At 41.2% G+C, this 12,617-nt stretch overlaps 3 protein-coding genes across 4 annotated transcripts in view; 2 read left to right on the top strand and 1 right to left on the bottom strand.

The window, feature by feature from the left end:
* Nucleotides 1–12,617, top strand: part of LOC119421599 (septin-9) — a 916,196-nt gene that overhangs the window by 101,931 nt on the left and 801,648 nt on the right. The gene's annotated exons all lie outside the window — the stretch shown is intronic.
* Nucleotides 1–12,617, top strand: part of pvalb5 (parvalbumin 5) — a 571,007-nt gene that overhangs the window by 101,931 nt on the left and 456,459 nt on the right. The window lies entirely within an intron of this gene.
* The window catches only part of fam20ca (FAM20C golgi associated secretory pathway kinase a), a 46,934-nt gene continuing 41,374 nt past the window's right edge, over nucleotides 7,058–12,617 (bottom strand). Inside the window, exons 2-7 of the mRNA XM_037688530.1 lie at nucleotides 10,777–10,895; nucleotides 9,136–9,316; nucleotides 8,942–9,051; nucleotides 8,342–8,423; nucleotides 8,108–8,167; nucleotides 7,058–7,334 (exon numbers count right to left, since the gene is read on the bottom strand). Coding sequence (XP_037544458.1) covers nucleotides 7,076–7,334; nucleotides 8,108–8,167; nucleotides 8,342–8,423; nucleotides 8,942–9,051; nucleotides 9,136–9,316; nucleotides 10,777–10,895 — 811 coding nt within the window. The 3' untranslated portion in view covers nucleotides 7,058–7,075. The remainder of the gene's footprint in view (nucleotides 7,335–8,107; nucleotides 8,168–8,341; nucleotides 8,424–8,941; nucleotides 9,052–9,135; nucleotides 9,317–10,776; nucleotides 10,896–12,617) is intronic.

Below are 12,617 nucleotides of genomic sequence, written 5' to 3'. Positions count from 1 at the left end.
GAGGGGAAGACTCATGGGGATAAGAAAGCAATTAGAAGACAGCCCCTCGTCCCTTTCCAGTTAGGAATGTATAATGGAATTAGCTTTGCGGGACGGAAGAGCAGGAGGATGATGATGGGGCGGAAGTGGGGTGCTGGAGGTCAGGGGAGGTGTTGCAGGGTACCAGGTCTCACAGTCTGCTGGGGAGTCTAGCAGCTTGTTCGGCAGCCACCACTTGTGAGGGTGAGGGAGTGGGAGACAGCAGATGGGAGGAGTGATTGCCATCATCGTGCATGTGTGTGCGTGTGTGGTGAAAGATGGAGAGATTGCTGATGTGCTGTTGGGAGGGAGGAGAGGAGTGGGCTTCAAAGTCTCTCCTTCATCTCAGGTTTGCTCTCCCTCCTCCTCCTGTGTGATACGAGGAAGCTGCGTGTTAGTCTGGAACGACAGTCGTGTGTGTGTGTGTGTGTGAATTTTATGTCTGCTTTTAGTTTAACTTTTAGGAGTGGGGGGTGCTTGCTGTTTCTTATTAACTGGAATGTTTGTGTGTGTTCCTGGGGGAGAGAGAGAGAGAGAGAGAGAGAGGACACACACGGTCTGTTTGCTCATGTATGAAAAGAGATGATCCTGTGTGAACGGCAGCGATAGGAAGAGAGGAGTGGGAGCTGCCGTGTGTTTCTGCGTTTATGAGAAAATTAGATAACAAAAGGAAAAAAAATGAGCAGAGCGTGTTTGTCCCTGTGCGTCGTTTGATGCTGCCTGGCTCTGCATGTGGGAGATATGTGTGTGTGTGTGTGCCATGAATGAAAATAAGAAGGGGAGAGCTGGAGGAGGAGGTGATGTGTGTGACTCTCCTTCTATTCAGCCTGTCCCTGCCGCTCCTCCTCTTCCTCCTCATGAGTGGCAGATGAAGGACTGCTAACAGCCTGCTCAGGCGCGCATCAATAATTAGCATCATCTCCGCTCCTCTCCTGCAAAAAGAAAAGAAGAAGAAGAAGAGGAGGTGACTGGTCTCAGTCGTCCAGAGTCTCTCCTGTGCAGCAGGAGGTTTTGTCCTCCTCCCTGTCAGGAGCTATATGTGGCACACTCGTGCAGCTAATTAAGCGCCGGCCCGTGACGGCTTCTGGCATGACATACAGGATGGAGAGAAGGAGAGGGAGAAGGAGAGAGCGGGCACGCGCAACCTCCGTGTCAAATAAACAAATTTGTGCTCCTGCGTGCGCGTGGCAGTTCAAGGGCGATTGATTTGGTGTTTAATTCCTCTCCCCGTGCTCTTGACGCAAAAAGGATGCGCTTCAGTCTGACCTTGACAACAAGCTGAAGGAGCTCTGTCTCTTTCTCTCTCTCTTTCCCCCCCCCCCCCCCCACACACACACACACTGAATCGTCCACCTGAAAATGTCAAAACCTCCTATAGATTGTTATAAATGAGCCCTATCCGTCTGCCTTCTAATTTAAGCCAGCCCATAAGAATAATCCTAATTTTAGCTGCAGCTGCGAAGAAGTCGTTTTTTTTTAATAATTCACAAGTTCAGACTCAAAGCTGCTCCTTTTTTTTTAAGGCCTTCATTGTGGAGCTGCTGCTCCGAGCACTGAGACGACAAGTTCTCTTAAAAATAATAAGACTATCTCTTTAAGCAGACGTGATGCCCTTCGTTAGTCCAACGTTAGTTTTCATCTTGTTCGCTGCAGCTGGCCTTAAAGAGATAATCTGGTGATTTGTTCAGAGGCTTCCTGTGTCCGTCCCACTGATGCCAACTCCCCAGTACAGAAAGCTGCCGCTGGATGATCTAAAAGCAACTAAAAGTCATTAAATGACATCATCACATCATTTGCTTAGTTGAACTCTGAAACTTGTGGGGGTTATGTTCCTAGAACACCTACAAATAAAAAATAAAAACAGATGTGGTTAAAAAAAAAAGAAAAAGAAAAAAAAAGGCGTATTAAAAAATTGAAACCCTAAAATTGCTCCCAAACATACGTTTTCTTTAGGGTGTGCTGTTGTTTTCATAATTCATGTTCATAAAACTGCAGTAAAATGTACTGTCCTCACCAATAATGAACTATACTGATTGAAGATGATGAATTAGCTGCGTAGCTGATGCCAAAATGGTCATTAGAGCTGAACTTTGTGTCAAAGTGTTCGTCTGTTTTAAGTTCAGGGGGTTTGGGAGGCATCTTAGGGTGTTAACAACATTTTTCCAGACTCAGGTTCTCCATTAGGGCTCTGTGTCCTGCTCATCCACATGAAGTTTCAACCATTCAGAGAAACACTGAGCTTTTGATTTAATCTGGAGGCGTTCGGACACACGATCCTGACTGTGTCTAAAGGGCAAAAGCTGATTAAAATGAACACAAAAGACCATAAGGAGGACAAAATGAAAAACATGAGAACAAAAAGGAACGCTGTTATAATATTGAAATGCTGGACTGCATCTGCAGGAAGGGACAGGACATGCGCCACAGTATTTTATTTGGAAATTTAGCTGAATTTTCATGAATATTTATATGTGTTTATAATTATTTAACATTAAAATACATAAATATAATAAAACAAACAAATAAAAGTAATAAAAAATTGCAGAGGATATTTGCGGTTTCCATGATGTTGCAGGAGTTTCCACAAAGATTTACTAAGAAAAAAATCCATGACAAACTGAGGCTGCGAACTCTCAACTGTGACTTTGTGGGGTCGACTGGCCATGTGCAAGTAACTAACGGGCACTGTAGGACAAAGGAATAATGTCTAAACAGTTATTAAAATCCTAAATTTTTTTTTTATTTTTTTATTTTTTGTGCCACAATTTTGACCCTCCTCATTTATTTAGGCATGTGACTGGCACATGTGACCCAAAAGAGACCTTTAGAGTTATTTTAGTGTCTACATTTATTATAGAGAAAGACAAATTCATATACTATATGTGTATATTTATCAAAGCAGGATCAGCCAGAGGCGGCTTCATGCAATTCAACTGCGGTCTGGACTTGGAGGGGCGAACATCTCTGACTGCCGCTGGGAGGACTGGGTCGACTGGGAGTGCTTTTGGACGGGGAAGGGGCCCACGGCAGAACAACTTTTAGTGTCTAAATGTCCACAACAGATAAAGTTGCTGGATTTGTTGCTTTTATGAAAAAGAGTCACTCGAGGGATTTCAACACTCAAGTTAAGTAATAAAGTGTGTCATGCAAGTGTAGACGTTTGACATGAGCTAACCTAGCGTTCTTTCACACCTGTATGACATTTCAGAGAAATATTTGTTTTATTAGCATGAGCCATTACATAAACGGGACCCCAGTTTGACCCATATTTTATGACCGATGAAAATAAATATTGACGACTATTTCCAAATCGTCTTGGTGTGTTTTCCTCTGCATTTGTTTTGATCCAAGCAAATCTGAGCGATGCGTGCTATCTTACCCAAACAGGTAAGATATTAATCTTTCATAACTCTTGCACACAACCCCACTTTAAATGGGCCGGAATATCCCTTAAAGGTACCTTTGCAGATTTCTGCTGAAGGTGTTGCAGGAGAGGTGGAAGGGTCAGGGTCATCTGGGATTTGACCACCTTAGTGGATCAATTGGAAGCAGGGCAGGAAGGGGTGGCTCACTTGTTGCCATGGAGACAGGAGGACAGTGGCGTTGGATACTGTTGCTAGGCAGGAGTGGCTGCTTGTGAATGAGGGCTGATGTGGTGGGTAAACAACATCAACACCCAGCGGTCCCGTGTCATTTCAGTGGTCCTGCTGTGGAGAACATAGCTTTAGCTCTAATTTTATTAGCCGAACGTGCCTTCAAGTGCACGCATCGTATGATTAAGAAAAAAAAAAAAAAAAAAAAAAACCCAAGAAGGGAATGAGATATTACTTTGGCGTCCGCCCCCAACTAAATTAGTAAAACTTTCTGAATTTACCAGTCTAGTGCGCAACCTAATGGAAAAGACTTAAAGTGCAACAACACATTTATTCGAGTTATGTCTGCGTCATCAAATATGCAAATGAGCACGAGAGGTTTGCTTTTTTTGTGCTTTTACAGCAATACATCGACTTCCTGCCTCATTTTATGACTTACAGGTTAAGCAAAAATAACCAAAACAATGATAAAAATGCTCACCCTGCGGCACAATAGTGCAATTCGCTGGCTATCATGTCAATTGAGGACGTCAAAAGTCGCCACGCGGATGTAAACAAGTCAAACCACGTTCACAGCGCTCTACCGTCACCTTCAGGCCACGTTCAGTACTGCAGCCAAAATAAAAATTGAACTCTGGCGTCCTCTGCTGGCGAACATACATCACTACAGGTTTATTTCAACAGATAGAGGTAATTAGAGCTAAGAGCTGTTGAGAAGTTGTTTGTACTTTATTGTTCTGAAGAGGCAGGTGTTAGTCTGTGAAGGATAATGAACAAATAAACAACTGAAGATCACAGCATATACAAACATAAACATGAAAACAATCTTTGTTAAAGCCTACCTGCTCCAGTAGAAGAAAGGCACACCTCTATGAAGTGCAAAAAGAACAAATGATAATGTATAAAACAGATTTATTGTACATCAACATCAGTCTCTTTCAACAATGGGCGTTTAAGTTGTTCTCTGTGTAGATTGTTCAAGAAGGAGTTTTGAATACAGCATGTTAGTGCTCCTTCACTTCTTCATATTCACAGTGGTGCTTTCAGACCACAGGGAATAATAAAGACAGTCCTCTTCTTTTATATGTCCACACCACAAGATCTGTGTCAGATTAGCTTCTTTTACAGGGCAATTTTTGTAAATTTTCTTAACATAAAGGGAAACATCTGTGACACGGTGGAGTTTAGACACCTTCAGAAATTAATCATTAGATGCAAATTTACAACTCAGTAACTTGTGGATCCAACCCAGTGCAAATTGGTCACCACAGGTAATAAACATGAGTCAACACAAAAAAGACTAGAACTTAGTCAGTTTTACAGCTAGTGAGCCAAACGTGGTATTATCTGAGAGTCATTCTCAACACATACAGCCATTTTTTTATTGTTGTGTCCTCAGAGTTCCTGTCTGTGATGTGAACACAAAAACTTGTGAACTTATCTTTGACGCCTTCCTCTCAGAAGGTTCTTTAAACTGTTGGCTCTCTGGATAAGGACTCCATCAGGATGCATTTGGCATCACAGTCAGCATCATGGTGCTTCTTCAGCACCATGGACAGCGAAAAGTTTCCTTTGTGCCTGCATTATTACAACGCTGATGCTTTAATCATTTGTCACACTTCAAACAAAGATAACATTCATTAGATGCATGCAAAAACTCATACAGCTGCAGCCAATCGCACACGTGAAAAAAACTGTCCTCTCTTTAGTTTTTATTGCACACTTTAATCTTTTAGTAAACAGATCTTCACAGTAACAATGCAAAAGCAGAAAACAGAAGCAAATAACTGTGCAGTGCAGCTTATCAGATCCTCAAAATATGTATATGTATTTACACTGAAAATATATAAAAACAGGAAAAAGAACTAGTGCCCATGGCTTTCCCTGTGTTTGGATGAGACATTTGAACCCTTAACTTCCCTTTAAAGCACTTTTTAAACTTGATTTACACCGTTTGCAGCTCTGCGAGTCCTGGTAATACTGCCAACCCGAACACATTCAAGTACTGCTGTTCTGGCATTGCACAGATACTGGATCAGCAAAAACACAGGAGTCTTTGGAGGAAAACAAAATAAAAAAAAAAATAAAAAAACAGAAAATTGCACTGGTACCACTTGTAAAATCTCCTAAATCAAACAGCTTATTAAAAAAAAAAATCATCTGAACATATAAATATCATTCAAAAGGAATGTTAGTTTCAGCAGGATCCAAACCCCAAAGTGTTCATGAAGATGAATACTGTGTAAAGCTGTTTGTGTAAAGCATCGCAAAACCAAAGCAGGAAATTAAATGTTTGGCAGCCGTGGAATTCTTTTGGTTCACCAATAAATAGTTTCTAAAGAAACAATACAGAAACTAACATATCAACTTGCATAAACTTGAAAATTACATCATAGCACGTCAACCTAACTGCTTCAGGCCTCCTTTTATGAATGCATCATTTAATTAAAAGCAGAGCTTTGTAAATTAACTCGCACATTACGGTAAATGTGGTTTATAGTCCAGCCAATTAGATTTTTGTGAGCGCGTTGCTTGCATCACCACACAAGGTGCAAAACAAACCCCCAGGAGAACTTAGGAAATAAAAAGCAATAACAAGGAATGCAGCGTATAAAAGGGAGAGTTCAGATCTGTGGGCAGTTAATATCTTACCTGTTGTAGATAGCTCTATTTTTGAGTTTGAAGTGGTCTTAGGATGCCAGTAGTCAACTTTGTTCTAGGCTTTGCTAGCTGTTGACTGATCGATGTAGCCAAAATTAAAATTTAATGGTCATATTAATGGATATTTTCACAAACCTTCACTTTAAAAGATCTGAACTGCCCCTTTAAGTAAGGCAAAGTGAGAACACTGTTTGCATTAAGGTGTGGACTCATTCTGATTTATGTTGTTTAGAAGCAGGTTGTAATCAACTGCAGGTCAAAATAAAACCAAAGACCCGAAGGAGGACCTGCTTCCTGTTTACATCATTCTCTCCCGGTTGTTTTCCGGTACGACCTCATCTTTGTAACATTCAGAGAAAATAATAAATCTCAGCGTATTTAACAAATAGGAAGATTCTCAGTCTTCTGAACCTTGTGACAACTGACAAAGCTTAATGTCTGACCAGATGCTGCTCAGCCAGCGTTGCATTTGGTTATAGTTCCTATAATAAAACAAAACAGAACCAAAGTCAAACCCAGCAGAACTTTCTTTCTGTCCCCGACAGACACAAGAAAAATATGGCTGAACCTGACAAATCCAGATTCTCTCTGTGTAAACCCAGTCTCTGGTGGAGTTAGTGGTCTGTTGTTTTTTCATACAAACACAGTTTACAGCAGTTCCTGTGGAGGCAATGATGGCAGTCTTGGAATTCACTGAATTCAGCTTGGTATCAGACGGTTCTGGGTCGAACCCGAACGGGTCAAACAGCCACAGATGTGTGGTCCATGTTTCAGTGTTGTCACGCTGAAAAGTGTGGCCCTCACTACCTGGGGCCTGGACCCCTGTGAGTGGCCGTGTCCCCGACCAGGTCCTCCTCCACCACGTTGACGTAGCCCTCCTTCTCCACGCAGCCTGCCACCACCTGCAGGACGAGCCGCAGCCTGCGGTCCATGGCGCGGAGGTGAGGCTGGATGAGGACCGGGGACAGGCGGTCCCGCAGCAGAGACTCCTCCATCAGGAGGCTCAGCTGGTACTCCTCTTTGGCAAGAAGCTGGAGGCGCAGATACGTGGACCTCCTGATCCTGCAGACAACAAACAGGTGAACAGATGACTTGAAATTAACTTAATTATTTGAGCCAATAGGAATTAAATAAACCAGATTGAATAAACTGAACCTGCTAAAAGCTGATGAATTGAATATGGTCATTCGATCCTCACTTTTCTGACTAGATGTACAAGCATTGCAACACTTATACAATGGACACGCGCAAAATTATACACCGAGGAACTTAGATGAACAAAATGATGATTCGCTGATTCTAGTTTTTATTTATTTTTATCGTAGCCATTAGATGAATTCAAACAGCTGCATTAAAGTTCAGTTTGTGAAACAAACCGTAGGACAGGAGGCCCTACAGCTTGAGAAGCCTTTAAAAACCAAAACTTTGTACCATCTGCTGAGAAGAAAACACGTTTGGACTGTCAGGAACAAACCAAATGAGAAAAATAATAAAAAAAAAAAGACGTCCATTCACCTCTCGTTCATTTTGTTAGGATTAGTGTCGTGGATGAAACAAAACGCTTGTCTAACCTGAATTATACAATCAAGAAGAATAACTTAGAAATGTTACGTCAAATCTTGAACTCTGTTTTTATATTTGAACACGTCACCGACCTCAAATATAATTAAAAGTTGCTTTGATAGTATAAATCAGGCTCCAATGGAGCTTTCTTATGATGTTCTTTCTAAAGTTCACATCTGAACCCTGATGTTCATATCTAGTCTCGGCACCGAGAAACTAACAAATATAACTTATTTCTTCAAATGACGTCAGACACGTAACAAGAATCTGACCTGCAGCACTGGCTGAGAGGCACCAGAATGGACAGCTCGTCGTGGGAGTGTTTTCCAAACCTACACGTGACCAAAGACGGGAAAAAGACATAAATATTCACAATAATAAATGTTTCTTTTTAAGATAGATATCTGATGACATTAATTGTTATCGGTGTTGGACACTTTTTACCAACACTAAACTCTAGCTGGTGGAGCTTTAGTTACACCAGTCCAAATAATGGATGTGTTTACCCCCTCCCGTTGTCAAGGTGAATGATGAAGGTGTCGTTCCCGAACTTCTCAAAAGTTTCATAATGATGGCGGTCCATGTTCCCTGAGCAGGAGGAAGAGAGGAAATACAAGGAATCAGTTTACAGTAGTGCCTCGTTTATCTCATATATATATATGGTAAGGTATTTAAAACCTTTCCCACACTCTTACAATATTTTAAACAATGTTTCTAAACGCTAAACGCTCTAAAAGAGCGCAGCATGTCATGATCTCTGCTCTCGGCCACGCCCACTTCTCTGCTGCAGTCACTGGCAGGTGGCAGAGAGCGGAGATCATGACACGCTGCAGGAGGGAGCTTCTCCCTGCACCTGTGGGCTGCACACAGGTGCAGCAGGTGCTAAATCGTTTAAAATAATTTATTTTAAATAAAACAATCCATGACGCTCGTGCGGCTCATCCATCATTCAGCCAATTGTGTCAAGTCCAATCTTACTTTGAAAAAAAACGCGAAAGAGCGAGTCCGCGAAAGTCAAACCGCGAAGTAGTGAGGGATTAATGTACTCCGAATTATTAGAAGGATTAATTTTTTTTTTTTTAAGTCGTGTGTCAGTTTCTTCTTACCCATCAGGAAATCAAATACGGTCATGTCCATGACGTCCAGCAGCCGAGAGCCGCGGTCGTACGGAGGCGTCTGCTTCACCTCGTCGCAGTAATCTGGATCCACCTCCCACCTGAGAATATCCAACAGCGCAGGTGGATTAGGTAAAAACAAACATGTATTCCAGGATTCAGAGGCTTCTTCTCGACATCCTTACTCTGCCTTTTTCCTCTTGTGATAGGAGCGTCTCCAGGGGTTCCTCCAGGTCTTCCGTTTAGCCAGGTTCAGGTCGGGCAGGAAGGCGGCCAGCGAGCCTTCGATCTGGTCTGGTTTACCACACAGAGCGTGCTCGGTGGAGCAGTAGTAGGAGCATTCACCGTAGAAGCAGACGTTGTTGGCTAAAGAGCGAAAGAGAGCAGACAAATACTGAGGAAACGCAAGCGGAAATACATATTATGAAATAATGTGTGCCTAAATAAAATACCGTCCTTAATATAAGGAAATGAGAGAAACCAGCAAAAAGTAGAGGGAAACAGAGGAAGGATCTGATTTATGTACAAAAACTTTAGGGCCTAGTATTACTGTAAGGATGCTGAAAGGGGACAGAGTAAAAAAAAGGAAGTTTTTGTGAAGCTGTAAATGTCTTTACGTACGATCTCCTGCTGTATTTTGAGATCTTGCAAAACGTGAAAGTGCTCAGAGAACGCGTTGCACCAGATACACCTAATTTTAGATCAGTATCTGTAAAAAGTCACTGATTTATAGCTGTTTTATGTTTGCAAGGCTGTGACGGCCATCTTGAATTGGATTTGGTCTGAAAGTTAAACAGTTGCAGATGCACATCCAATAACTATTTTCTGAAAGTTTCAATAAAATGTGTTTGCTGGTTCATGAGCTATTTTGCTAACAGACAGTGATAATTGAATCCAAATAGTTAATGGGGAAAAAAAAAACTAAACAAATGTCTTACACAGTCGGTAAAAGTTCATGTTTTGCATTGAGAATGAGTCTCAGCTACTAACACAGAAAATGTTAGATCAATATCTGTAAAATTCACAGATTTATCCATTTTAAAACTGTTTTTAATATAAGTTAGCTGCGGCGACCATCTTTAAATGAGTTGACTCCAAATGTCAATCAGTTGCAGATCTACATCCGGTGAATACTTCCTGAAATATTCAATCAAATCCACCTCTTGGTTCATGAGCCATTTCACTAACAGACACGAGATAAACATGGTCATTTTTCAAAGTAAAATTATCGACCATTTCCTGTTGAAAAGCAAAGTACACGAAAGTGAGTCGTTTATTTCTCTATCACTCACTGAGCTCTTAAACAGTTAAACAGAAAAATGTTAATTTATGAGTGTTCTGTAATATGATTTGGCTAAATTAAAGAAAAAACTAAAACAAGGACTGAACTGTGGGAAAAATGTAAACAGTCCCATCTGTTTCCCAATTTGTGTTCTATTAGCTGAAATGCCTGCAGCGTGAAATGGGCTTGAAGGAAATTATGTCCAAATGAAATAAAAACATAAATATTTGTATTTTCAGCCTCACTGAATGTGTTCAGGTGTTCAAACAGTCTGGTCCAGCCCCAGTACTGCTGCTGCAGAAGGGTTGGTCTGAGTCATGTGTCTGCCTGTTAGTAAAATATCTCATGAACCACTGGACACTTTTGAATAAAGCATTCAGGAAGTCATAACTAAATAAACATTTTCAGCTGAAAATGCAGTTTGTGTTACTTTATTTTTTTTTATTATATCACCCAGTCAGCCCATCCTCTTCACCTCCTTTGAACTCTTTGCTCGGAGCAGTTAAATGAAATAGTCTCTGTGCCGAGCTGCAGGAGTCTCTACCTGGTGAGATGAAAAAGGTCCTCCACAGCTTCTTGTCCCGGGTCATGTCTCGGATCTCACTCGTCATGTTGACGAGTCGTCCCGCCACCGGGGGGACTCTCCGAAAGTCAAGAATCCTAAAAAGACACGAACAAGGACAGTTGAAGGGATCATTCAGGGTTTGAAACAACAAATGTTGGTTTGACAAGGGAAGTATTTACCATTTCCCCCTCATTAAGTCATTTTAAATGGCACTGTACTGCAATCTAATCCCATGCAGTTTGGTTCTGCTTCATGATGTTTGCATCACAACTGAAATAAGACACCAGGATGATAGTTCTGTTCAGAAAAACAATCCTGGGTGATTTCAAATCCAACATGTCACGGCGTGATTGAATCCGTTTGGTTTCAGCTCACAGGCAGCATTAATAATTCCTCATGTTTACATTGTTCCTGTCTGCTGCTGATGGGACATCAGGCTGGACGCAGACGAAAGACAAATCCAGCAACATTTACTGAAACTCTGCATTTACATGACATTTAATCTGCACTCTCCGTTTTACAAGGAAAAAAGCAGTAAGCTGATGTCCCCCATCGCTGAGGGATTTGAGTAGTGAACGTTTGCAGTTTTCAAGATGAGTGTTTTTGGGCTGGAGTTGAACATGAAATGCGAGTGAACCTTAATGTTTTTAGAGCAAGGAAACTATGTGGGTAGGAGTTACACTGTGTAAAGGAACAGAGGAAGTTTTTTCTCATTTTGCTTGTTTGAAGTGGCACAGACTGACGGATACTGGTGAGAAGAGGGAGCAATTTTACCCTCATCCAGGCACAAAGGTGGAGCTAGGGGGTGGCCAGTGGTGGCTTTGGCCACCTTAGATTAATCTTTGGCCACCTGACCGGTCACCCCATCCATTTGAGAAAACTATACTTTTAAGCTATATAAAAACTAGAAAGCATAGTTTCCTCAAATGATCAGGGTGCCCGGTTTATGTATATTTATATGGTGGTGGCCTTCTTGGATTTTGACATAGCAACCTAATTTTGGATAGTGATCATTTTAATGCCTAGACTCAGCCACATACCAAAATGGAAGTATGTAGCTCACTTGATTTTCAAGTTATCATGCTCACAAGACTTTACAGATGGAAGATCCAAGCCCCCTCTTCACTCCACGACAGGGGACAATAATAACTGGTTTTACAATTGATTAATTCTTGTAGTCAGCCTGAGTCAAGATGGTCGGTACAGCTAATCAATTTTAGCAAACACAAAAATGTCTATAACAGTTATTACCCACAAGCTATCAGATTATTGAATAGTTGACAATAACATTGTACTAAACCAGTGGTACCCAATCGTGGTCCCTGAGGAACACCATCCTGCATATTTCAATGGTTTCTCCACTCCAACACGCCTGATTCAGTGATTTAATTATTTCCTTAATTTCTGCAGAAGCTGGTTAATCACCCATTTATTAAAATCAGGTGTGTCAAAGCAAGGAACCAAGTAAAACATTAAGGATGGTGTTCCTCAGGGATCACGATTGGGAACCACTGCACTAAGCCAAATCTGTGACACCTAAAATGTTTATTGCTGCTGCACTGTGGTTGTATCATGTATGTCACTACCTTACCATCATAATTCAGTTCATCTCAATGTTACTCACTACCTGTGCAATAACCTGTCACACAACCTGTGTAGTATATGTTATGTGCATTATATAGCATGTACATTTAAGCTAATATTACTACCTGTGAAATACTTATTTATACTAATTCATCCCACATGTTCTCGCTTATTATATTTCTTTTGGACCTTGTAAATATTATATTTATTTTTCACTTTTTGGTACTTTATTTTGT

Source organism: Nematolebias whitei, chromosome 15, assembly GCF_014905685.2.
Source record: "Nematolebias whitei isolate Nwh7 chromosome 15, NemWhi1, whole genome shotgun sequence".
In the NCBI taxonomy this organism is placed as follows: Eukaryota; Metazoa; Chordata; class Actinopteri; order Cyprinodontiformes; family Rivulidae; genus Nematolebias; species Nematolebias whitei.
The sequence above is the reverse complement of the archived record's forward strand: the minus strand, read 5'-3'. Positions and strand labels throughout refer to the sequence as shown.